The 27,262-nt window shown below is 48.4% G+C and overlaps 2 protein-coding genes across 2 annotated transcripts in view; both read left to right on the top strand.

Annotated features, from left to right (window-relative positions):
- Positions 1–27,262, top strand: part of LOC144891290 (uncharacterized) — a 981,422-nt gene that overhangs the window by 708,962 nt on the left and 245,198 nt on the right. The window lies entirely within an intron of this gene.
- LOC144893605 (intermembrane lipid transfer protein VPS13D-like) overlaps positions 1–27,262 on the top strand; it is a gene marked incomplete at its 5' end in the record, with an annotated part of 95,056 nt that overhangs the window by 37,463 nt on the left and 30,331 nt on the right. Inside the window, 1 exon segment of the mRNA XM_078784272.1 lies at positions 21,741–21,895. Coding sequence (XP_078640398.1) covers positions 21,741–21,895 — 155 coding nt within the window.

Below are 27,262 nucleotides of genomic sequence, written 5' to 3'. Positions count from 1 at the left end.
GATGAGGCCAGTGAGCTAGAAACACATCCATTGATTGATTTCCAAGTGATGGGCTGGCATTGCTAAAACAAAAGTTGGCTTGTTGACCTGTGAGCTGCAATCTTGTAGCTGACACTTCTTGTTTGCAATGGGTGCTGGTCTTTCACAGGCTCCAACCACTGCAGATTGCAGCTTAAGCTGGAAGTACCTTTATAACTATGAAAAAAATCTTATTTGTCGGCTGTCTAAGTCCTTGCAAACTGTTTAATGGATGCCCAAATAGGGTGGATGCATGGCAGGCGCCCTCTATTAGTTACAACCCTTGCAGCAATTACTGATGTGACCGTTTTGGGCGTCGATTCACGGTCAGTATTCCATTGAAGATTATATACTGTATTTTGTATACATACATAGTCTGGTGTTGGCTTAGTGGTTAGGGTGCTGGCCTGGGATCCTCTGATCCTGAGTTTGAATCCCGGTCGATCGTTGAATTAACGCTTGGGGGGGTTGACTCAGCCTCTCATCCTTCCGAGGTTAGCAAATTGAGTACCAGCTTGCTGGGATGAATGTGCTGGTGTGTGCCCCGGTTTAAAATAGGTACACCGTATCCCTGTGTGTCGTAAGATGCGACTAAAGGGTTGGCGTCAGGATGGGCAGCCGGCCATTCAAAACATTGCCTCAAAAAGGGAACCATGATGATTGTCATGGGGCCCGCAAGGCTAACCCCCACTCTAGCAGGGAAAATAGACTTTAAAAAGGGAATTTTTTTTACATACATATACATACATACATTCGTACGTACATACATACATACATACATACATACATACATACATACATACATACATACATACATACAGACACACACACACACGCATGGATACTTTGAGACCTTGTAGGTCTCCATTCCATCTCAGGAAACCCACCCACGTGTGGAGATAGCAGTCAACAACAGCAACTTTCATGGTCATACTCACATATATGCATGCACGCACACACACTCATCTACGATACAAGAGAGCCATTGGTCTGTCTGTGTGTCTGTGTCGCCATTTTTCTCAGAGTTGGCTGAACGGATCTTCGTAAAACTTTCAGAGGTTCATCAGTGAGTGCCTGGGAGTTTTAGGCATAAGAAAAAAACCGTTTTTGAATAAAAAAAACAGTTCGTTTTTTTGGATTAAAAAAAAATCGCTCTATAGTGCCTAAACCTTTGTGATTAATGACAGTTATATACAAGTACACATTCTAAGAAATAAATACAAAACAATTACCAGACATTTGAATACGAGTAATAAAACTATTCCAGAAGCGGTTGAAGTTGATGGTAAGGCTTCTTCTTCTTCCTGACGTCATCATACTTGACTCAGAAACGTGATCAACGGCACATTCAGCAGCATATGTTCAACAAAAAGGTAACATGATGATTTGACATTTGTGGTGGATTTTGATTTGGATGTAAATGCTTTTCCATCATATTTGCCCTCATTTCAAATATGTGAATGTTTCTTTTTCGCTTGAGAAACGCCTGGTACTCCAGCTTTAAATACGAGAAACTTTACTCGGGGTACAAATACAAACACAACTTTGTCTCAGGGGTAACATAGGCTATGTGGCCGCGGCCTCATGTGGGGGTGTGGGAGACCGGGAGAGTAGCGTAAATTCTCGATGTAAATGTGTACCGTGTAGCGCCACCTGGTGAAGGTGGCAGAGGGTATTACAATTTCCTTTTTTACCTGGGCAACACTGAGGTTAAAGCACTCTTGGCATGGGTAAAATTTTTTCTCCTTCTCATCCCCCTCCCCCAAAACGGAGGGGCCTGTCAAAGCCACACCTCCCCCCCCCCCCCCCCCCAAAAAAGATGTATATGTGGTATTATCTTCCCCTCTCCCCTCACCTCTCACCCTCTCACACCCTCCTTCCACTCACCCCACTCCCCTCCTCACCCCTCCCTCTCCTGCCTCCTCTCTCACCCTCCTAACAGCCCCCCACCCCCTCACCTGGCAACGCCGGGTACTCCTGCTAGTATGTATTGTTGTGGATTCGTCACTTTGGTTGTTGTGGTTTTCATCCACTGTAAACATTTTTGATTCCATGTACTATCGTTTAAGGGATAGAGATTACTGTTTTAAAAAGGTAAAAAAGTTAATGTTTTAAATGAAACCGGAACTGGACGACGACGAAGAGGAAGAGGAGAAAAAGAAGGCGGAGCGAGTGAGTCGGACAAGAAGCCGAGTTGCTTCAAGGTCTGGAGCGAACGATTGGCGAACGAGAGTCACGAGTGAACGTTGGGTTTCCCAGGAAAGAGATTCCTGCGACAGTGTTGTCATCGCTGTGACAGATAAACCTGTGTGACAGGTTTTGCGGTCGATTCCGAAGAGAATCGTTGGAGTGCCGTTACGCCACGAGAACGGGCCGTCGGCCATTTTTACCTTGCGCAGGACTTGCGCTTGGCTCAAGGTTTCATCTCGCTTCAACCATTTTCACCGCATTCAGACGTTAATCTGGTCTGTGTGTGTGCAACGTGGCTTTTGAGTGGAAATCTGCGGTTCACCGATTGAGAGCCGTCAAACGTCCATACCTGAAGGTGTGATTTCCCCGTCGCTTCTCGAGAACACCTTCGCCCATCTTTGTCAGAGTAACTGCCAACCCAACGGGATTCTGGTCTCGATACGACATCGTACGGACGATCACTGGAGTGGATCGACTTTGGCTTGAAGCCGGACTCAACTTTGGCTTGAAGCCGGGAAAGAGACATTGGGAATGTTCTTCTTTTCGCTCACTTGGAGCACAGTGAGTTATATTGTACGAACCTGATGGTACCATCATAGGAAGGATATATTTGTTGTACAATTGATTACTATTGTTTTTGTTCTGTTATTCTTGTGTGATCTTCATGCAATACTTGTTTGTTGGTAACAATTGGTGTGGTTTCAGCATTGATCTAAGACATACAGAATAACACATCTTTCTGCCGTGACTCCTCTCGGGGCTCGGAGGTACACCGTGGCCGGGGTTTGGGGAGGAGCACGTAACAGTGTGTGTGTATATATATATGTGCACGTAACAGTGTGTGTGTGTGTGTGTGTGTGTGTGTATATATATATATATATATATATATATATATATATATATATATATATATATATATATAGATATATATATATATATATATATATATATATATATATATATATATATATATATATATATATATATATATATATATATATATATATATATATATATATATATATATATATATATATATATATATATATATAGTCCGGCTTCATATATATATATATATATATATTGTTGCGAATATGGAATTTGGCCTCCATATCCGCTTGTAAATATTCCCCTATTTTCTCCAATACTCCCCAACTTTCCCCAATCCCCCATTCCCTAGTCCCATTGCATGTAAATAACAATCAGTAGAGCCGACCTTCCCCTTATTCCCCCATTAAATGTCGTGCCCAGGTCCACCGCACCACACGTAGACAACTTTCGGACATCTTCCTAGTTATTCTTATTCTATGTCAGTTAAGGCCTCGTCTCCATTAATTATGACTCTTCGTTGCACCAGAATGTGATTATATGGCATCAGTAGTGAGTTTAGGACCTTTCCCATACCTCCTTCCATCTTCTTCCCCAACAATTACAACAACAACAGAGGAGATGGCGGCGGAGCGGGGGAGGATGCGTCCTCACACCGGCTCGATTAGCGCCATAGACCATGCGCTCCACGGGGTTACCACGAAGGGGCTCCTTGTCAGCTCCTCGTCAAGGGCGGAGCCTGGTAAACCCCCCGCACGCACCCAATGAGAAGCAACGTGCCGATTCCACGAGGCGGAGCTAACGAGCCGAGGGCGTGTCACTCCCCGCCGGATATACGCGGCCCCGCGCCGGATGTGACGAGAGATGCGCACCCAGCTTGGAGAAGGAAAGCCACCTGCGAGCGCTGAGTCAGATGCGCCCCCAGCTTGAGCAGACAAGACGCCATCCGAGCGCTGCGACCTCCCCGCATCTCTGGACCGGACCGAGTCGATTCTGACCTTTGAGCCCAGGTGCACCTGGAGCCATCGCTACCTGCCTTTCCTTGCCATCAATCCCCGTGTGAGTCAGCATTTTGTCCCGTTTATCTGTCGTCTGTTGGGAATAATATAAGATTGTGTCTAAGTGCTTGTCTTTCTATGCTGTCCCTCTTGTAGTTGTAATCTAACCTTCCGCCTTAATATAACCTCCTCCGGAGGTCTTGAGAACTGAACCCCTGGTGTCGTATTGTGTTATTGTGATCCAGCCGGGTGTCTTCTTTTTCTTATTGAGCCAGCATCGCGCGACTTCGTCAACGTTCGGGCACAATCGGGTAACTTGTGCAGACGTGGTCATACCATAAAGCCGCTCGGTAAATAACATCCAAGCCACGTCTGTAACAATTGGTGTCGAGGAGTGGAATTCGAACCCGGGACTAAATTAGTTAGGCCCAAATTTTGGGAGGGAAAATCGAGCCGGAGCGCGTACGGCGCTCGACCGAATCGATTCGGAGCGCGTTTCCCGCGCGAAATTATAACGGCGAAATTTGAATTTGTTTTACGAAAATATAAAAATAAAAAACCGAATTTTGAAAGTCGCGCTATGGCGGATCAAGACAGCTGGGGTCCGGTAAAGGAGAGTGAGGTAGGGTCGATCCAGGACCAAAATGAGGGACAGGAGGAGAGCGAAGCAGTGAGGGCGGCAGGTTCGCAAAATAGCGCCGTCACGCACGAAGAAGCGGGCGCGCAAAATGGCGCCTCGCTGGTCACCGTGCCCGCGACCGAAGTAGCGCCGCTGGGAAGATTGGAACTTTTTTTTATACAAATGACGGCCCTTATGGAAAAGAATAGTGAGCGATTGGAAAACCAAATGGGGGTAATGGGAAACCAAATGGGGGTAATGAGGGACGAAGCGAGGGCTCGGAGTGAGCAATTGGGGGTAATGAGGGACGAAGCGAGGGCTCGGAGTGAGCAATTGGGGGTAATGAGGGACGAAGCGAGGGCTCGGAGTGAGCAATTGGGGGTAATGAGGGACGAAGCGAGGGGTACCAGTGAGGGGTTAGACAATAATTTTGAGGAGTTAGACAAGAAATTTGGGAAGATAGACAATAATTTTGAGGGGTTAGACAACGGGATAAAAGAAGTGAAAAATGGGTTAATGGGGGTAGAAAATAGAATGGCTGCCCAGGAGAATCAGATAGAGGGAGTGAAAAATGGGTTAGAGGGGTTAGAAAACAGGATGGAAGGCAAATTGAGGGACATGAGGGACCAAGCGGAAAGGGAAGTTAACCAAATGGGGCAGCAGATAGAGGGGGTCAGAATGGGGGTAGAAACCAAACTGGATGCTCACAGGGAGGAAATGGAGCAGATGAGGGTGGCATCTGGGCAGGAGATGCAAGTGATGGGAGAGGAGATCAGAAGAGGAGTGAGTGAGGAGGTCGGAGGAGTGCGCGAGGAGGTGAGGCACTGTAAGGAGCACATGGAGAAGGAGGTGAGAAAGGGGACTGTAAAGTTACAAGGGGGCATAGAGGACCTGACGCAGGAGGTGGAGCAGCTGACGGTGGGACAGACGGAGTTAGTGGAGCAGGTTCAAAGGAACACTGCGGTATTAGGAGGTTTAAAGGCGACACAGAAAGAACTAAAAGATGACTTGGTAGCGACGAAGAGGGAATGTCAGATGGTACGTGAGGGACTGACAACGAGGTTGGACGAGGTGATAGAGGTAATGGAGACGAAGGACCGGCAGGTGAGGACGCACATGGAAACGGTCAAGGTAGCCTTAGAGGATGAGCTTGAGGAGACGTACCGGGGAATAAAAGAGGTGAAGCACAAATTAGAAGAAGTGGAAGAAGGGATGAGCGAAATTAAGAAGCGACGGAGAGGGGATAAGAAAGAGATAAAAGAGGAGATAAAAGAATTGGTCCAAAGTCTGTGTTTGGATCGTGATGATGTGCTCATTAACCGGATGAGGGATTCGCAGGTGATGGAGGAGAAGCGAAGAGGAAGAGGACCCGGTGTAAGTGGTGACCAATATGGTCGTGCGTATGATGCGCCAGGTGATTTAAGAGGCTTGGGGGTCGAGATAGACCCGGGTGTTCGTGAGAGGCCGTTGGTGAAGTGTGCGACAGGTCTGGTGTGCGAAAGAGGAGGTGTGCGAGAAAGTCCGACTCTGGGGTGTGTGAGGAAAAAGTGCGTGCCAAGGAGTGAGGGTGCTGGCGAGAGTGAGTCGGTCGTAGCGCGTGTGCGAGGGGGCACATGGAAGCGCGGTGTGGTGAGTGTTACAGAGGGTGTAACGGGAGAGTGTGCGCGAGAAAGGTGTGTGACGGACAGGTGCATGAGGAAAGAGTGCGCTGTCAGAAGTAAGGAAGAGTGTCCACCTGTGGTGAGTGTTACAGAGGGTGTAACGGGAGAGTGTGCGCGAGAAAGGTGTGTGACGGACAGGTGCATGAGGAAAGAGTGCGCTGTCAGAAGTAAGGAAGAGTGTCCACCTGTGGTGAGTGTTACAGAGGGTGTAACGGGAGAGTGTGCGCGAGAAAGGTGTGTGACGGACAGGTGCATGGGGAAAGAGTGTGCTGTCAAGAGTAAGGGTGAGTGCGTTGCCAAGAATGGAGGTGAGAGTAGTGAGAGTGACATGGAGCGTGAGTTAGTTGTGACAGGTGAGAGAGGATGTACACCTGGGATGGAAGGATGCACACCTGGAATGGTAGAGCGTGAGTGGGAATGCACGCTGGAGTTGGTGGTGAGGCACGTGGTTGGGTGTGCGAATGAGGGCACACCTGTGATTGTCACAGAGGAGGTGACCGAGGAGGGGGCGCGAAGAGGTGTGTTGGTGAGGTGTGCGACCAACGAATGTGTGCCAAAGTGTTCGGTGGTCAGGTGTGTGACCAAGTCTGTGAGTGGAATGAGAGTACCTGGGTGTGTAAGGAAAGGTACGAGGAGCATGGAAACGGCTGGAGGTGTGAGCAAGGAACGGGCTGCGGGGTGTAAGAATCCAGGTGAAGCATCGACGGTAACCAGGTTAGAGGTTAGAGCGACTTTTAGCCGAAGCAGGCCCTCGGTGCGTGCCGGGCCTCGCTTTGAACGGCCGCGTCCAGGCTCCACTAGGCGGAGCTGGCAGCCCGATAGAAAGGGTCGTCATGGCGACCACGTTTTGTTGAGACGTGCCGGCAGGTCGAGATCGGGACATTGGATGGCTCCACGCCGAGGTGATGCATGGGATCTCGGCCCGGGTAAGCCCCCGTCCCTGCACCGAGTGCCGGACGCATCCAGCCGCAGGCACAAAACAACCAGCATCCATTGCTTGGCTTTACGAAGCCGGGCTTTGGACAGGGATTGGCGCACCGAGAGGTATTAGTGAGTAGACTGGGAGATGAGGTTAGTGTTTTGGACCCAAAATTAGAGAAAAACAAAATTTGATGATTGGCAAGGGATTGGCAGTAGTGATTGGCAGATGATGGGCAGTGATTGGCAAATTTTTGATTTGTTGAAATTTGATGTGCAAAATTGGTAGTGAGAGACCCCCGATGTGGTGGGATGGCAAATCCACCATCCCTCACAGGTGGGGGGCAAAGGAGCAATAGTTTATGGGGTGTATGGCAGTGAAAACTAGCCCGGGTGGGTTAGGATATTGTGTGTAGGGATCTAGAGAAGATGACCTTAGGTAACGTTAAGGTTAGTTAGTGACTGATACCTGTAGTGGGGACGCAGGTAGATTAGTGTGGATGATAATGACGTGGGAGCGCAATAGTTTAAAGGGACGACTGGGAAGCGCAAGTTTCAGAAGGGAGTAGTTAGCTGAGATGATGCCGTGTGTGTGAGGATGGAACAGGTGTGATTGCACAGGTGTGCAATTGGACAGGTGTGTGGAGCAGTGTATGAGTAGTGAGTATGTGGATCAGCGCGAATGCGCTTGGGGAGAGAAGGGTGCAGGTGGCACCAAGTGTGAGAGCACAGGTGTGCAAGTACAGGTGTGTGGAGAGAGTTGGAGTAAGTGGTACGGAGTGGTGTGCATGGTGCGAAGGAATGGATGGGGGAAGAGTGGACCCCTTTCACGAGTACCCGGGGCGGGTAGTGTAAGTGTTAGGTAGAGGGTACAGGTAAATTGTGGTTGGATATTGGCATTTGTGGTGCGGTTGCAGAATGGTGTTGTGGATGGGTGCATTAGTGTTGTGGAAATGGCTGGGCGTGTAGCCTGTTAGTGTGTGTAGTTGGTTGGGCACTCCACCACTGTGAGGATGTCGGCCAGGTGAGGCCGCAGGTGGGCTCTGGGAGCCGGTAGTTGTGAGTGGGTGCCTGAGGATCCCGGGTGTGGATCGGGCAGCCCAGTGCCAGAGAGGGCACGGAGTGGGGAGAGAGCCAGAGGGCCTTCCCCTGGTAGTTAGGTTAGGGTAAGGAGCAGGTAAGCTCGGAGGCAACTGCAGTGGTGGAGGTGTGCAGGTGGGTAGACCCACTGGGAGAGGTACACGTCGCAGCCCAGAAATTGTACGAGGGCACCGGGAGATGAATCGGGGGAGTGAGACCCCAAATTGAAGAGCACCACAGTTTGGCCAATGGGAATTGGTTTTTAGAACCCATAGTGTAAGAGGGCCAATGGTTTGGCCGGAGGAAGACCCCGGGTAGTGTAAAGTTGTTAAAGTCATTTAGGAAATAGTTAGGATTGATGAACCTGTCGCACCATACGCAGCCACTTACCTGTGGTGATGATGATGACTCCACACCTGTGTTTTCTTTGTTTTGTTGCAGGAGATGAATCGCTGTGTGGATTTGTGAGACGCATCACGACGTGGATGAGACATTGGAGTGATTCCATCTCTCCCTCCCTAGGAGGGACTGATGATGAATTGGTGATGGCAAATTATGATGTTGAGTTGGAGATGGCAAATTTTGATGAGAGTTGAAAATGGCAAATTTGATTGGTTAGGAGGGAGAGAAGACGAATTTGGTATATGGGAGGAACGGGGAAGACAGTAGGGATGTTTGTTGATTTGTAAAGTAGATGTTTATGGGTAGTGTTGTGTTGTGTGGATACAGTAAGGGGTAAGGGAGGGGCCATGTAGGTTACCTGGTGGGGGGGGGCGTACGATAGGAACGTACCTGTCTCACCTGGTTCCCATGTGCCCCCAGTGTGCATCACCTTACATTGCGTGCACTTTTGCGCCCTTACCACCTTACTCACTTGTCTGCTTCTTTTGTCTCCCACCTCCGAGGATCTGGCTTTGGGGTAGAGAGAGAGGAGAGAGAGGTGCTGGCTGCGCAGTTGTGGGCCTGCACTTTCGCTGTTTGCTGCCGGGATCGATACACCATATGGACCGCAATGTTTGTGGCCACCCACAATGGACCGCAGTTCGTTTGCGGCCAAGCACCACCCGGGGATGGACCTATGGGTCAACGTGGCACCTATGCCATACAGGTGAACCACTTTTAGTTAACACCAAGTGCACCACAAGAAGAGCAAGAGACACCTGCAGGGTTAGGGGTTGTCGAATTTATTTTTATACCAATGAACAATGGTGACTGCACCGATTGGTGGTGGGGTGGTGCTGTTGATGCTCGGGAAGGGTGCTCTGCACGTTATTAAAGGCCGTCGGCCACAGAGCACTCGTGGGTTGGTGTATCGATGTTGGCAAGCGCGCTCTCTCTCTATGCATAACATCTGCATGTGTTCCTCCAAAAACAGGTCCTGGATCGTAGTGTAAATAGCAGCGTAGTCTTGTAAATAATGCTCCCTACCGGCTGTATGTTTAGTTTGAGAATTCTTTCCGGATTCGGTTATCCTGTGGGTGTGTTTCTGTGAGGAGAAGGGTGCAACGTCGCAGGGGGACATATTTACTCATTTGTGAATATCTGTAAAACTGTCGCACTCAGGGTAGAGTTAATAGTAGAGGGAACTACATTGCGTGCCACACTAAAGTAGGTAAAAATTTATCGGGTCGGGACGCCCCGAGGGTAGAGAAGGGTGCAATGTTGCGAATATGGAATTTGGCCTCCATATCCGCTTGTAAATATTCCCCTATTTTCTCCAATACTCCCCAACTTTCCCCAATCCCCCATTCCCTAGTCCCATTGCATGTAAATAACAATCAGTAGAGCCGACCTTCCCCTTATTCCCCCATTAAATGTCGTGCCCAGGTCCACCGCACCACACGTAGACAACTTTCGGACATCTTCCTAGTTATTCTTATTCTATGTCAGTTAAGGCCTCGTCTCCATTAATTATGACTCTTCGTTGCACCAGAATGTGATTATATGGCATCAGTAGTGAGTTTAGGACCTTTCCCATACCTCCTTCCATCTTCTTCCCCAACAATTACAACAACAACAGAGGAGATGGCGGCGGAGCGGGGGAGGATGCGTCCTCACACCGGCTCGATTAGCGCCATAGACCATGCGCTCCACGGGGTTACCACGAAGGGGCTCCTTGTCAGCTCCTCGTCAAGGGCGGAGCCTGGTAAACCCCCCGCACGCACCCAATGAGAAGCAACGTGCCGATTCCACGAGGCGGAGCTAACGAGCCGAGGGCGTGTCACTCCCCGCCGGATATACGCGGCCCCGCGCCGGATGTGACGAGAGATGCGCACCCAGCTTGGAGAAGGAAAGCCACCTGCGAGCGCTGAGTCAGATGCGCCCCCAGCTTGAGCAGACAAGACGCCATCCGAGCGCTGCGACCTCCCCGCATCTCTGGACCGGACCGAGTCGATTCTGACCTTTGAGCCCAGGTGCACCTGGAGCCATCGCTACCTGCCTTTCCTTGCCATCAATCCCCGTGTGAGTCAGCATTTTGTCCCGTTTATCTGTCGTCTGTTGGGAATAATATAAGATTGTGTCTAAGTGCTTGTCTTTCTATGCTGTCCCTCTTGTAGTTGTAATCTAACCTTCCGCCTTAATATAACCTCCTCCGGAGGTCTTGAGAACTGAACCCCTGGTGTCGTATTGTGTTATTGTGATCCAGCCGGGTGTCTTCTTTTTCTTATTGAGCCAGCATCGCGCGACTTCGTCAACGTTCGGGCACAATCGGGTAACTTGTGCAGACGTGGTCATACCATAAAGCCGCTCGGTAAATAACATCCAAGCCACGTCTGTAACAATATATATATATATATTTGCGGTTTTGGAATAAAGGTTAATTCCCCCTCTTAGTTAGTTGCACCACAACATGTAGCCTCGCGATAGTTCAGTTATTTCTTAGTAAACTACAACAACAAACATACAACAACTCCCACAGTGAAACCCCCTTTATGTTCTGAGCTGGCACCTCCATCACAGCTGCAAAGAGTAGGAATAAGAATCTGCAAGGAATAAGATTAACAATCAATTAATTAATTAATAATTAATAAAAATTGACTCAGGTTAGAACAGAACAATCCTGGAGACAGCAACAGTAAGATGCCAGAGTTAGCGAGCTGGTTATCTAACTCCCGGTGGGTGCACAGGGGAATGTATATAAGGACCGAGGTTCGAGCTATTTTAATCACCCAACGGGAAGCACAACGGCTGGAGCGAGAGGTATGTTAAGAAATGGGAAGGCACCGGCACTGCCTGGTAGATCTAGCTCCTGTCCGCTGTTCCTTGAACCACACCCTACTCCCCCTCCTCACCCTGTCATCCCGAGGCGCGGGACTCGGGTGCGGGGGATCTGGTCTGCTCTCCCCTGAACTGCTCATTGGGAGGGGGGGGGGGCGCGGGTAGTCGTCGCGGGCGCGTTGCGGGGTGGCGGGTGTTCGTCCCTGGCCCCTTCGGGCGGCGGGGTTCTGGTCGGGTGGTCGTGTTGCCATTGGCGTGGGGCGGGGCGTGCCGGGGGCTGCTGTGCCGGTCGGGCCGGGCGCAGTGCGCCGCTCCCCCTTGCGGCTCCTGACTCGATCGTGATCAAAGTCTCACGTGCGATTGCCACTAAGTAGAGGGTTCAGTGCGTCGTCACCCGACAGTTGACCGAGCGCCAGTGTCGGGCGCGCCCCAAAGAAAGAGTGGTTAAATGGGACCATGCCTGGGATGCGCTAAAGGATTGGTCGACTCGATAGGTCTCCCTCGGTGCAGGGTAGACAGGCTGGTCCGCCAATCTCCCCCCCCCCCCCCCAACCCTCCAATGGTGCCAACGGTAAGGGATAGTGGGATTTAGGGAGGAAGGCTCCTGGAAGCCACTAGGGAACATGCCGCAGGTGCGAAAGGGGGGCCATATCAGCCCGAGCCGACTCCAGAACTAATATCCATCCGGGGCGGTCTTGAGACACCCGCCCGGGATGCGGCAGTATGGAGGAGTCGTAGAAGGGAACGGTGGCTAGGCTGTCTGCCCAGACGAGCGGCTCTCTTCCTCCCTCTCCCCCTCGTAAGGGACTTCGGTTTAAGGGGTGGAGGCTCGCTGAGGACCACACAAGGGGTAGTCACAGTTGCGTAAGGGGCCGGCCCAGTCTTAGGCTGACTGCAAAAACATAGTCCGTGCGGGTTGGAATTGATACACCCACCTGGCCGCTCGGAGGAGTCGACGAAGGGACGGACAGTCAGACGGGCCGGCCAGACAAACGGATATCAGCCTCCCCCCCACCCCCCTCATAATTGGCAGGGTATCGCTCCCCCCCAATCGTCCACAATATCCCGGAGCCTAGCGGACGCAGGGACTAAGATCAACCACAGTCACAGGGACAAGCATGGGGAGCACTGAACCCGGAAGAAAGGGACTAATGGTGGTAATCGCACGCCGCCAGTAGCCAAGGTCAGGGACATGGGGCGCAAGAGGTTGCCTTCTCGGTGAGAGATGCCCGCGAGATGAGATCGCCTGTGGCGGGGGTCTGCGGGGACAGACGTGGTGGCCAGGGACGCGGTCCGGCTGGTGGGGCGCCCTTGGGGGTCGTGGTCGTGCGCCCCGTGACTCGGCGGCTCGGGCTGGGCGGCCGTCTGTCTGGGGGGTACGGGGATGGGCTCGTGGTCGTGTCTAGCGCTCTGGCCGCGGGTCCCTCACGGCCGTCGGGCAGGGGAGGTGGCCTGAGAGTCGTCGTCCGGTTTCGCTGCCTGGGGGGGTGACCCCGATCCCTCAGCCCCGCCCCTTCTGCCCCCCCCCCTCCCTTCGTAAAAGATAGGGTTGTAGTGGGGCCCAGCGATACCGCCGAAAGCTGATATAGAACGGGGAACAGGGGGGCTCACGGAATAGGGCAAGTAAGAAGGTTAAAAGAAAACAAGCATGGGTACACTCAAAATACTCTAACCCCAGGTGGAGTTAAGTAAGAATCTACAATAGGACCAGCATGATAGGCTCGTCGCGGGGCCGGGAAATTCTGCTGGAAGCCGACAAAGCATGTGAAATAGGGTGCCAACGGAATAGGTAAAGCAATAAGGTTTAAAAAAAAACAAAAAAAAAACATAGGTACACCTGGAATACTCTAGCCCTAGATGGATTTAAGTAACGATCCACAGGGAGGCATGGCCGTGCGCCTCCGGCGCCCGGCGATACCGCCTTAGTTAAAAGCAATACCGGGGAACAAAGTTGCAATGACCATCAACAACAACACAATATGCATTTTAAGGCCATTTCCCTGCTAGAGCGGGGGTTAGCCTTTTGGTCCACATGACAATCTTCTCCATTTTGCCCTATTTTCTGCATCTCTCCGTGTTAAGCCCCTTGCCCGCATTTCTTATTCCACCATCTTTAGCCAAGTCTTTCTCAGTCTTCCCTGTTCTCTACTTCCCTCTACATTCGTTTCCATCACTCTTCTCAACCAGTCACTTTCATCCTTCCTCAACACATGACCAAACCATCTCAAGCTGTTCCTCCTCACATCATCAATCACAGGCTCTATTCCCATCATCTTTCGCAATTCATCATTTGTCTTCCTCTCTCTCAACGACACTCCGCACATCCACCGAACCATTCGCATTTCCACCCTCTCCAGCCTTTGCTGCTGCTCTACGTTCATTACCCATGTCTCGCTGCCATCTATATTATAATAGCCGTAGATGATTCTGTCTGTCTGTCTGTCTATCTGTTGGGTGTCTGTCCGGGGTGTGGCTTACTCGGTTTGCAGAGTAGCTCCACCCATAGCTCCACCCATTCTGGGAGAGGCTTCATATAAACAAATATCCACCATTTTATTAACTCGCATAGCTTTGAGTCCTGTTTTGTAGGCCCGTGGTGTCTTCCTCTCTCTCCCAGTTTTATTTCAAATCAAATTCGATAAATCATTTCATTTTTCACAGTCGCTAACATAGTTTTAGACTCGGTTGAAAAAAAACGGGAAGAAAATCCGATGAAAGTTGCCGTTTATAGAACGAAATGAATTCTCAAAGGCCTGTAACTTCAAGGCCATTGAGTCTCTCTCACGCCTTTATCTCCAATCTAACTCACCATATGATTTCATTTTTATCGATGGTTTTACTTTTAGACTCGGTGTCAGCAATAATTGAGAACAATCCACACACGCGGGAAAATGCAGAGATATATTTTTTAAAATCGCGTCATGGTGTATCATACACCGCCCAACATGACACCGCCGGCAATGTGTCGATATATATTAAAAATTCGCTTTTGCTTTTCCGTTATGATATATTACTATTTCGTTTGATGATAGTCATCACAAAAACGTCAACAATGATGCCGACATATATTTCTTCGTTTTTATTTCATTCAACATATTAGCCGGAAGTAAAATATGTTTCAGGAAATTACCGAGATATTTCTTCGTTTTTTTTATTAGTTATGTGCGCATACACTTTAAATAGGTTTATTTGAAATCTTTAATTTTCCACAAACATTCCACACACGCGGGAAAATGCAGAGATATATTTTTTAAAATCGCGTCATGGTGTATCATACACCGCCCAACATGACACCGACGGCAATGTGTCGATATCTATTTTAAATTCGATATATCATTTCATTTTTCACAGTCGCTAACATAGTTTTAGACTCGGTTGAAAAAAAACGAGAAGAAAATCCGATGAAAGTTGCCGTTTATAGAACGAAATGAATTCTCAAATGCCTGTAACTTCAAGGCCATTGAGTCTCTCTCACGCCTTTATCTCCAATCTAACTCACCATATGATTTCATTTTTATCGATGGTTTTAGAGTCGGTGTCAGCAATAATTGAGAACATTCCACACACGCGGGAAAATGCAGATATATTTTTTAAAATCGCATCATGGTGTATCATACACCGCCTAACATGTCACCGACGGCAACGTGTCGATACATATTAAAAATTCGATATATCATTTCATTTTTCACAGTCGCTAACATAGTTTTCGACTCGGTTGAAAAAAAACGGGAAGGAAATCCAATGAAAGTTGCCGTTTATAGAACGAAATGAATTCTCAAACGCCTGTAACTTCAACTTCAAGGCCATTGAGTCTCTCTCACGCCTTTATCTCCAATCTAACTCACCATATGATTTCATTTTTATCGATGGTTTTGGACTCGGTGTCAGCAATAATTGAGAACATTCCACACACGCGGGAAAATGCAGAGATATATTTTTAAAAATCGCGTCATGGTGTATCATACACCGCCCAACATGACACCGACGGCAACGTGTCGATATATATTAAAAATTCGCTTTTGCTTTTCCGTTAAGATATATTACTTTTTCGTTTGATGACAGTCGTCACAAAAACGTCAACAATGATGCCGACATATATTTCTTCGTTTTTATTTAATTCAACATTATTAGCCGGAAGTAAAATATGTTTCAGGAAATTACCGAGAGATATTTCTTCGTTTTTTAAAATTAGTTATGTGCGAATACACTTTAAATAGGTTTATTTGAAATCTTTAATTTTCCACAATATAATTTACTTGCCATTTATCATTTGATGATTACGAGACAAATTCCTCTTGAGGATCGTGACAATTCATGCGCTGCGTGGAAACTTCTATTTCCAAAATGAATGAGACGATCGATGAAGAACGCAGACTTGAACAGGATGCAGCAAGAAAACGAATGAGACGGGCGAACGAGTCCATCGACGAACGTCAATGCAAACTTGCGGGGTCACCCGTGGGAATCCCACGGGCATGGATGTGTGTGACATTTCGACATATTGAGTTAGATGCTGCACATTCATTTTTACAAAATGGTTACTGGCAAGTCATCAGATCCAGAAATGGTGTAAAAACCACCGTTTAGAGGCCATTTTTCCCCGCAAAGCGGGGGATGGCCTTTTCGGGGACCGTGGTAGTTGTTGTTTTTTTGTCCCCTTTTTGAAGCAATGTTTTACGGCCGGATGCCCTTCCTGACGCCAACCCTTTTTGCCGCCTTCAACGACAAACAGGGAATTACCAGTGAACTGGTACTCAATTAGCCGACCTCGGAAGGATGACAGGCTGAGTCAACCCCCCTGGCATTAATTCGGCGATCGACCGAGATTCGAACCCAGGATCCTAAGCCGGCACCCTAGCCGCTAGCCCAACACCAGAAATGGTGTCATGAACACAATTTATTTACGCACAAGCACAAAAGCAAGACGGGCCGATTTCCGATTCCGACGGGCGAGACGGGCCGATTTCCGATTCCGACGGGCCGATTTGGAGCAAGAAAAAGAACGAGACGGGAGAAAAAGGAGAGAAACGAGACGGGGAAAGCCGATTGGAGAGGCGAGTGAGGCGCGATTGGAGAGGAGTGTGAGGCGCGATTGGAGAGGAGTGTGAGGCACGATTGGAGAGGAGTGATTGGAGGGGAGTGTGAGGCACGATTGGAGAGGAGTGTGAGGCACGATTGGAGAGGAGTGTGAGGCGCGATTGGAGAGCAGTGTGAGGCGCGATTGGAGAGGAGTGTGAGGCGTGATTGGAGAGGAGTGTGAGGCACGATTGGAGAGGAGTGATTGGAGGGGAGTGTGAGGCACGATTGGAGAGGAGTGTGAGGCACGATTGGAGAGGAGTGTGAGGCGCGATTGGAGAGCAGTGTGAGGCGCGATTGGAGAGGAGTGTGAGGCGCGATTGGAGAGGCGTGTGAAGGATTGCAGAGGAGAGGAGTGTGAGGGATTGGAGAGGTGAGGGATTGGAAAGGAGAGGGATGTGAGGGTTTGGAGAGGAGAGGAGTGCTAGGTGGAGAGAGGAGAGTGTCAGGTGGAGACAGGAGAGTGTCAGGTGGAGACAGGAGAGTGTCAGGTGGAGAGGAGTGAGGGGTCACATATTATGTGAAATAACTAAATTCACACCATTTCTGGATCTGATGACTTGCCAGTAACCATTTTGTAAAAATGAATGTGCAGCATATAACTCAATATGTCGAAATGTCACACACATCCATGCCCGTGGGATTCCCACGGGTGACCCCGCTAGTAAATCATAACACTTCTCACATATGCAGTATACACCTTTCCCTTCAGCTTCAACGACATCCCCCCCCCCCCCCCCCCCTCATGAGCACGCCACTCAGTTCCCGAAACCTCTTCCATGCACATCTCACTCCAGCAAACGTTGCTGAGTCTGATCCACCTCCTCCATTCACCACGTCTCCGAGGTAGCAAAATGTTTCCGCACCTTCCAGCTTCACGCCGGCTCCAAGATCCAACTCAGCACTTTCTCCATCTGCAGCTCCCTCTGGGCACACCTTACATTCAAATGTAGCTGCCACACTGGTTAATGACCCTCTCAGACCACTACATTTTTGATGAATCCACTCAGCGCACATGGTACATTGAATGGAATTCACTCCGATACCCTTCCTGCACACAGCACAGGGCCACTTCCCAGTTCTTCCACCTCACCACATGCGTTGCCACTTGCCATCACTTTCGTCTATCCAATATTCACCCTCAGACCTTTTGTCTCCATACATTCCTTCCACTTTTTCATCTTTTCCTTCAGTCCATCCATACTTTCCGCAATCAACACCAGATCATCGACATACAACAACTCCCACGGCAAACCCTCCTTTACGTTCTGAGCCAGCACCTCCATCACAGCTACCAATAGTAATGGACTCAGCACCGACCCCTGATGCACTCCCACCTTCACCTCAAACTCACCACTGTTCCTGTCCTTCGTCCTTACAGCTATGCACGCTCGTTTGTACTTTGCCATCACATTGGTACATTGTGCATTGCCATCTCCCTCTCTCTCCCTCTCTCTCTCCTTCTCCCTCCCTCTCCCTCTCCCTCTCTTCCTCTCCCTCTCTCCCTCTCTCTCTCCCTCTCTCTCCCTCTCTCTCCCACTCTCTCCCACTCTCTCCCTCTCTCTCCCACTCTCTCCCACTCTCTCCCTCTCTCTCCCTCTCTCTCCCTCTCTGTCCCTCTCTCTCCCTCTCTCTCCCTTTCGCTCCCCCTCTCTCCCTCCCTCCCTCTCCCTCGCTCTCCCCCTCTCTCCCCCTCTCTCCCCCTCTCTCCCTCTCTCTTCCTCTCTCTCCCTCCCTTGATCTCTCCCGATCTCTCTTGATCTCTTTTGATGTTCCTCGATCTTTCGCGATCTCTCTTGACCCTTCTCGATCTTTCTCGATTCTCTCCTGATCCTTCTTGATTCTTTTCGATCTTGCTTGATCTTTCTCGATCTCTCTCGATCCTTCTTGATCCTTCTCAATCTCTCTCGACCTCCTTGATCTTTCTCGATCCACCTCTATCTCTCTTGATCCTTTTTGATCCTTCTCGACCCTTCTCAATCCTTCTCGATCCTTCTCGATCCTTCTCGATCTTTCTCGATCTCTCTCGGTCTCTTGATCTGTCTCGATCCTTCTCAATCCTTCTCAATCTCTCTCGGTCTCTTTGATCCTCCTCGATCTCTCTTGATCTTGCTTGATCCCTCTCGATCTTTCTCAATCCTTCTCAATCTCTCTCGGTCTCTTTTATCCTCCTCGATCTCTCTTGATCTTGCTTGAGCCTTCTCGATCTTTCTCGATCCTTCTCAGTCCTTCTCGATCTCTTGATCTCTCCCGACCTTTCTCAATCGCTCTTGATCTGTCTCGATCCCTCTCGATCCTTCTCAATCTCTCTTGGTCTCTTTGATCCTCCTCGATCTCTCATGATCCTGCTTGATCTCTGTCAGTATTTTTCGATCTTTCTCGATCCTTCTCAATCTGTCTCGGTCTCTTTGATCTTTTCGATCTTCCTCAATCTCTCTTGATCTTTCTTGATCTGTCGATCCTTCTCGATCCTTCTCGATTCCTCTCGATCTCTCTCGATCTCTTTCCGTTTCTCTCGGTCTCTCTCGGTGTTTCCCGATCTTTCCCAATCCTTCTCGATCCTTCCTCAATCTTTCTTGATCCCTCTCGATCTGTCTCGGTCTCTTTGATCTTTCTCGATCTTCCTCAATCTCTCTTGATCTTCCCTGATCTGTCGATCCTTCTCGATCCTTCTTGATCTCTCTCGATCTCTTTCAATTTCTCTCGGTCTCTCTCGGTCTTTCCCGATCCTTCTCGATCCTTCTCGATCCTTCTCGATCCTTCTCAATCTTTCTCGATCCTTCTCAATCTGTCTCGGTCTCTTTGATCTTTCTCGATGTGCCTCGATCTCTCTTGATCTTTCTTGATCTTTCTTGATTTGTGTCAATCCTTCTCGATCCTTCTCAATCTCTCTGGTCTCTTTGATTTTCCTCGATCTCCCTTGATCTTTCTCGACCCTTCTCGATCTTTCTCGATCCTTCTCGATCCTTCTTGATCCTTCTCAATCTCTCCCGGTCTCTTTGATATTTTTGATCCGAGGGCACACACACACACACACACACAGACACAGACACAGACACACACAGACACACACACACACACACACACACACACACACACACACACACACACACACACACACACACGCAGTGCGCCAAGAGTTTGAGAGCAAATGGCCGGATACCGATGGAGGTCGGAGTACCAACGAGCCTATCAGGTATGAGGCGAGGATGTCCTCCTACGGCCCTCCTGCAACTCCTCCTACGACCAGAGGGGGGACGCGAGCAAAGGGTGGTAGAGGGAAGCAGATTCGACATATAAAGCAAAGACAGATGGTCTTGAAGTCAGTCAGGACGAGTCAGTCGAGCTTGAATCAACAGTCGAGACGTGACAGACCAACTTCTCGGCAGCTTTGAGCTTATTGTGGCCTCTCAAGCTTACACAGCTCATTCTGTCATCTGATTGGTTTCCTCTCTGCCTTTCATTATTCACCTTCCCTTCTTCTTGTTCTTTTTTATCACCATCTTTCATTCTTTTAGTCACCCTTCCTCTCGTTCTCGCGTCTTTATTGCTTTCACACATCAAACACTTCTCGTCCTTTCACACCTTTGCATCGAGCACTGCTCGTCATGCTGCGCTGCCTGATAACAGCATCGGGCCACTTTGCCTCATACCTCCTGCGTTTTCCCAACAAAACACCATGCATCAAGTTTGCGCCGTGAACGTTCCATCATGGAGTGCATGGAGAAGAGGGCAGCGCATTGGCGATGTTGAGGAGGGAGCGTGAGGGGTTTGGACGCTAGACCATCAGCCAGCCAGAAAGATTGGGCGGTGCAGGCTCAACTGGGCCGACACAATGTGTGAAGGGGCACCATACGCGACCCCATCTTCTTCTTTCTCTTACTTTTATCTTGCCCCCTCCCCATATATTTTTCCTGGATACATGTATCTCCAAGTCCTTGTAAAGCTGCTAAGTGACTGGTTAAGGTTCCGAGGGCACGAAAGTCGATTAGGTGATGAGTGAGATTGTATTTGCGTTAGGAATAATGGTTGTAATCTTATCTTTTGTACATGTATGCCTGCCTTGTAAATATGTGCCCTTTTTGTGTTGATACATGCCTGAATCCAGCTGCTGTCTTGGATTTATTTTGTTTGTTCTGATGTAGGAATAAGCTATCTGCAGGCGTTTGACCAGGTTTAATTTGACTTGATAAGTGCCAGAAACGACTACGTAACCATTGTTCTCACTCAACCAGCTAATGAAGATCGGTTGCATGATTGTCGCCACAGTACTCGCTCTTTTCCGACCTTCATTGTACGGTAACACAACACTGGGCGTGGGATCCAGCGGGGATGTTCTCGGGTGACTGACGATTGTGGTCTTTTAAAGACGCTACCTCCTCTTGGAGTTATCCGGAGCTGAAGTCCATCATACTGATTTCCGAATGGAACCGGTAGTCGTCACAATACATATGAGGTGTCGATTGGAGGAAAAACTGAGGAAGGGTACATTATTCCAAAGTCTAACTGTTTGGGGAATGAAAGAGGATGCCTGTTACTGCATTACATAAGTAAAAAGTTTTAAAATGTTTTAAAAGTAAAAGTTTTAATCACTCTTGAAATAATCTGGGATTAGATTTGTGTGGCCTTGCGATTCACATGGATGAATTGCCCCAGTGCTTGGTCAGCTGGAAACCTGTGGATTTTTATATCAATTAATTAAATGTATTGTTAAGCTTTCGGGAGCTAACCCCCGCTCTAGCAGGGAAAATGGCCTTAAAAGGCCTGTTGTGTTGTCTTGTATTGTTAAGCTTTCACTGCAGATGCTTAAATTTCGTAAGCATTTGCTTCATGCCATTTTTAGAATATGTCTGTTAAATTTTAATGCAAGAAAAATACATTTGAGTTTGTATAAATTAATGCATCTTGTAGGAAATTTCCATTTGAGAGATTGTGAAGATCTTTCTGTGCTTGATATGTTTCCTTTACTACTACTTTGTTGCAGTAATCTTGTTCTCGCTTCTGTTCTTCTCATGCCACTGAGTTAACAGATATTGCCATTCTGTCTGTTAAACTGAGCTTTGTTTATTCGAACTCGTCTATAAATTTTTAATTGCATCATCTATTACATGAACGACAATGTATTGTGCGCAGCGCTGGAATATGTTGGCGAAGGTGTCGTTGAGTTGTGCCGCAATGAGCCACATGGTGCTGACAGCAACCGCTTTTATTTTGAGCTGCTCAAGCTCAATATTCCAGGTGTACGGCTGAGCTTCTATACAGCCAGCAAGTTGCCCACTGACCTACAAGTAAGTGCCTTTCTAACTTTTGTTTTAACTAAACTTGGATACAACCTTCATAGGCAGTCATTGTATACTTTTCTGTAAATTCCAACAGGCTTGATGTTTTGGGGGTTTTTTAAAATCAGAAATATCACAATTATGTGCTGTCCCACCTTCTTTGTTATCTCACTTATCTCCTCTTAACATGTGCATTTCTGCAACAGCTTGTTTAATATTTGGGAAAATTGCATTTGGTCACGTGATCAAGATCGGGTGGTTAATTGGACTTCAGTGTTCATGTTTTATTTGAACCTACTTGTGATCATCCAACGGTTGCACGAGAGAGAAGCGGAACTTTTCCAAGAAAGAGAGAAACGCATTTGGCTGGAAGACGACGCAAGGTCACTGAAGATGCCGTTATTTTCTTGTTTTTACATCAGTTGGTTATTCATTGAAAGTTTCTCTTGTGACATTGACATTCCACATGTAAATACTCGAACAGCACTCGGTAGAGCGCATACCTCAGCTAGGCTGAACACTTTACGTTTTGTATCCCACTGATAGGCTGGATTCGGACCTGAACCAAATTTTAATCAGCTCGTTATTGTCACCGAACCAACTCATCCACCTCGTTTTGTCATTACTCATCCACAACTTTTTTTTTTAATATCATGCTATATATCGCATTGTCCCCATCTCTTAATGGTGAAGAGTTATTTTTTTTAAAGCAAAAAAACTCTCGTATCCACAACCGTTTTGGATCTTTTATCAAAATTGAATCAATTCGTCATTGTCACACACCCAACCTGTCCACTAAGTTTCGTCCAAATCCGTCCAAAACTTTTTGAGATATCTTGCTGTATGTCGGATTTAGTCCTGTCATTCAATGGTGAAGAATCACTTCAAAAAGTTGAGTATCTGCAACCCCATCCGGATCTTCATCAAAATCTAATGTTTTCACCCTTGTCACACACCCAACCTCTCCTCTGAATTTCGTCTCAATCCGTCCACAACTTCTTTTTTTTTGTATACTGAATCGAGGCTCGTGAAAGAGCTAACATTTATTTCACAAACAAATCAACCAGACAAACAAAATATATAAAAAGAGGGAGCGGAAGACAAGATGGGGAGAGAAGGGGAAGCACACAAACACAACATTTGAGAGCAGGGAGATGTGTGGGAGGGAGAGGGCTTGGGGGGAGGAGGCGTGGGAAGGGGGGTGTGGGGGAAGTATAAAGCACAAGGACACCAAGGACTTCCAGGACAGAAGTTGGTATTTCAAAAAAGTGGATTTGGGGTGAAATTAGCGGGGGTAGAAAAGATCAAGGTTTTGGATGGGGGAAGATAAGAGATGGTGGTGAACAGCTGTTTTAAAGACCTGGAGGGTGGAGTGGGATTGAAGAGAGTGAGGGAGTTTGTTCCAGAGGTGGGAGAAAAGAGGAATGAAGGAGTGAAGGTGAGCAGAGAGTCTTGATTTTGGCAGTTTAACTATAAGAGGGTTGCAGGCAGATCTTGTGTGACCTGTAGGAATATTTGGGGGACAGAGCCCAGAGAGAGCTGGGGGGGCAAGGCCAGAGAGGAGTCGGTAGAAGACGGAAAGACCACCAACCTGCCTGCGGTGAGTGAGTGAAAGGCCCTTGGAGTTAGCTTCATCGCGGGAGATTCTAATGATTCTGAACGCTTTGGTTTCAACAGCGTGAAGACGAGCTAGGTGTGAGGCAGGAGCACCAGCCCAGAGGGGAGAGCAGTATTCCATTGAGCTGCGGATGAAAGCCTTGTATGTGGTGAGGAGCTCAGGTGTGCCAAGGAAGGACTTTGCACGACGGAGGATGCCCAGTCGGCGACTGGCTTTGGAGGCCAGATTTGAAATGTGGTTTTCCCAGGAAAGATCGTGGCAGATAGTGAGAACCAAAAGCTTGAGTGACAGAACTTCTTGGAGAGGATTATTCAGAAAGTAGATGGGAGGGTTGTCCAGTCGGTCTTTTCGGAGAGACATCGTAAGAGTGTGAGATTTGTCAGGATTGAAAGACATGTTCCACTTGTTTGCCCAGTCTGTGATTTTGTCCAGCTCTGCAGAGAGTGAGGAGGCTGCAGACTGCCGATCTGAGGGATGAGGAATGGAGCGACAGAGAGTAGAGTCATCAGCAAAGAGATAGAGAGGGTTTTTAAGAGAGTCAGAGAGATCATTGATGAAGACCAGAAAAAGCACAGGGCCCAGAACACTGTCTTGGAGAACTCCAGCCTGAACAGGAAGAGGAGATGAGAGAAACCCATTCAGGGCCACACGTTGACTACGACTAGAGAGGAAGTCCGCCAGCCATGCGTGGAGATTTCCTTGGATACCAAAGGAGGAGAGTTTGGTGAGCAGAGCGGGGTGCCAGACCGTATCAAAGGCACGTGATATGTCAAGCGAGACAGCTCTAATTTCCTGTTTGGCATTGAGGACCTCCATCTATTGTTGAGAAAGCAGAAGCAGCATGTCCAGAGTAGAGTGACCAGGTCTGAAACCAAATTGATGATCAGAGATCAAGCCATTGGAGAAGAGGAAAGATTTCATATCTGAAGCAATGATGGATTCCATGACTTTGTTGATATTTGGGAGAAGGCTGATTAGTCTGTAGTTGCTAGGATCTGTTTTTGCACCTTTTTTGTGCAAAGCGGTGATGTTGGCTGATTTCCAAGCAGATGGCAGATGACCTTGAGCAAAAGAGAGGGTGAAGAGAACAGAGAGAGGGAGTGAAAGAGCGGAAGAACAGGATTTTAGGACCCGTGGGCTGATGCCGTCAGGTCCAGTTGCAGAATCAGAGTCGAGGGTTGACAGAAACTTTTCCACCTTGTCAGGAGGAAAGGACACAGAGTCCAGGAGCAGCTGGGTACGACTGGGTACGGTGGGTACAGAGAGGGATGGGTTTGGGACACGAGATTTAGAGGCAAACACAGAGTTGAGGCATTCAGCTTTTTCACGTGCGGAGTCAGCCGTGTAGCCGTTTGAGGTGAGGGAGGGGATGATGGAGGGGGAACAAACACCAGAAATAGATTTGACCAGACGCCACCAGGATTTGGAAGAGGGAGACAGATAAGAGAGTTCAGTCTTGAGAACGGAGAGATATTGTTTCCTGGCTCTCCTGTGGGTGGACACACACTTATTTTGGGCCTTGTGAAAGGAAATGAGATTTCCTTCCGTTGGATTTGCTTTCCAGGAGACGAAAGCAAGTTGTTTCTGGGCAACAGCCTCACCACAAGATGCCGTGTACCATGGACGGGAGGAAGGGTATGACAACTGAAGACGAGATGGGATAAATCTGTGCATGAGAGAGAGCAATTTACTTTGGAAGAATTCCCAGGATGAGTTGATGTCAGAGGCGGTAGAGATGGGAGACCAGTCCAGATGATTGATGGCTGCTTGAAGACCGTGCCAGTTGGCCTGAGTGAAATGCCAGACTCATCGACGCTGAGGAGGCTCTCTGAGAATGGTCAGAGAGATGTCGACTTTAACAAGCACATGATCAGATGCGTCGATTGGAGCAGAAGAAGAGCAGCAGACATTTTCAGGGAAGTTAGTCATAACCAAGTCCAGAAGAGAAGATTCTCTGTTGACTGAGATCCGGGTCGGGAAATTGACAGATTGTGTCAGTCCCAGTGAGTCGCAGAAGTCCTTTGCTGAAGAGCCATGGCTGGTGAGAGAGGTACCCACACCCAGCCCACTGGCATGGTGACAATTGAAATCACCACATATGAGGAAGAGAGAGTTGGGATGGGTAGATAGAAGTTGGTCCATATTATCAGACAGCAAGATGTAGATAGAGTCATCACTGTTTGGTGGACGGTACAACACACATATGAACAAAAGGTGGGAGCGAAGGGGAAGCCGTAGCCAAAGGTATTCCTAGGGGTGAGGTGGAGAGAGGGCAGTGCAGGGCGAGTGAGGAACAGAGTTTTTTATAAAGATAGAAACCCCACCTCCAGGACGAGGCTCAGGTCTATCATACCGGAGGAGGGAGTAACCTGGGAGAGATACCAAGGAATCAGAGACATCATGAAGGAGGAAAGTTTCTGTTAAGCAGATCACGTCTGGTTTGTCAGAAGCAACCTGTATGGAGAGATCAGTCAAGTTTGAGCGAAGGCCCCGGATGTTTGAGGTCCATACCGTTAATGAAGAGGAAGGGGGAGCATCGGATACAGAACAGGGGGGGGGGGGGAGGGGTAGGGTGAGATGTGGAAGAGAAGGAAGAGGGAGGGAGAGCTGTTGAAGGTGTGTCAGAGATTTCAGAATAGCTTGGAGAAAGGGAAGAATGGGGCGGACAAAAGGTTTGATGGTAATTGTGTGAGGCACAGTGAGGTGTTATTTGAGGAGGGGGAAGAGCGAGGCAGAAGGTTGGGGGAGATGAAGGTGAAAGTTGGAAGGGGGAAGAAGCGGGGAGGATGCTTTGAGGAGGGGTGAGAGGGGAGTCTAGGATGGGAGGAGCGAGGAAGAGTCTCGGAGGGGAGGGGTGTGGGGGGAGTTTAGGAGGGAAGGGGGGAGATTTGAAAGGGATGGGTGATGGGGAAGATTTGGAGGGGAGGGGCAAGTGGGAAGATTTGAAAGAGATGGGTGATGGGGAAGATTTGGAGGGGAGGGGCAAGGGGGTAGATTTGGAGGGGAGGGGTGATGGGGAAGTTTTGGAGGGGAGGGGTGATGGGGAAGATTTGAAAGGGATGGGTGATGGGGAAGAATTGGAGGGGAGGGGCAAGGGGGAATATTTGAAAGAGATGGGTGATGGGGAGGATTTTGAGGGGAGGGGCAAGGGGGTAGATTTGCAGGGGAGGGGTGATGGGGAAGTTTTGGAGGGGAGGGGTGATGGGGAAGTTTTGGAGGGAAGGGGTGATGGGGAAGATTTGGAGGGGAGGGGTGAGATTGGATTTTGAAAAGTGTACGATTAATGAGAAACGAACATTTATTGCAAAATGAGTTTCTTGAGACCTTCGAGTCAAAAATATGTTTGAGGACGCTGAAGGAGGGGTGGAGTGCAGGAGAGTTTCGGGAATGTAGAAAAAAGGAACTGTAAGAGATGGAATTTTTTTTTGGAATGAATAGATTTGGTGAGTAAGTCGAAAGCATCCTTTTATAGAAGAAGAAGAAAAAGGTGTTATAATATATTACAGAATACAGTTCTTCAGGGGAAAGTTCTATTTTGAGATATCCTTTTGAGATTTTGAGATATACTATTTGAGATATCCTTTTTGCAGACAGACAAGCAGACAGACAGACAAACAAACAGACAAATAGGGGTGAAAACGTAACCTCCATCCACTCTCGGTGGCAGAGGTAATAATGCAGTGTAGCAAACTTCAGGGAAACTGGCCCAAGGGTTTGGAAGCATATCAGGAACAAACTGGTGTGGTGTGGTGTGTGTG

Source organism: Myxine glutinosa, chromosome 1 (assembly GCF_964187855.1).
Source record: "Myxine glutinosa chromosome 1, kmMyxGlut1.1, whole genome shotgun sequence".
Classification (NCBI taxonomy): Eukaryota; Metazoa; Chordata; class Myxini; order Myxiniformes; family Myxinidae; genus Myxine; species Myxine glutinosa.
The sequence above is the reverse complement of the archived record's forward strand: the minus strand, read 5'-3'. Positions and strand labels throughout refer to the sequence as shown.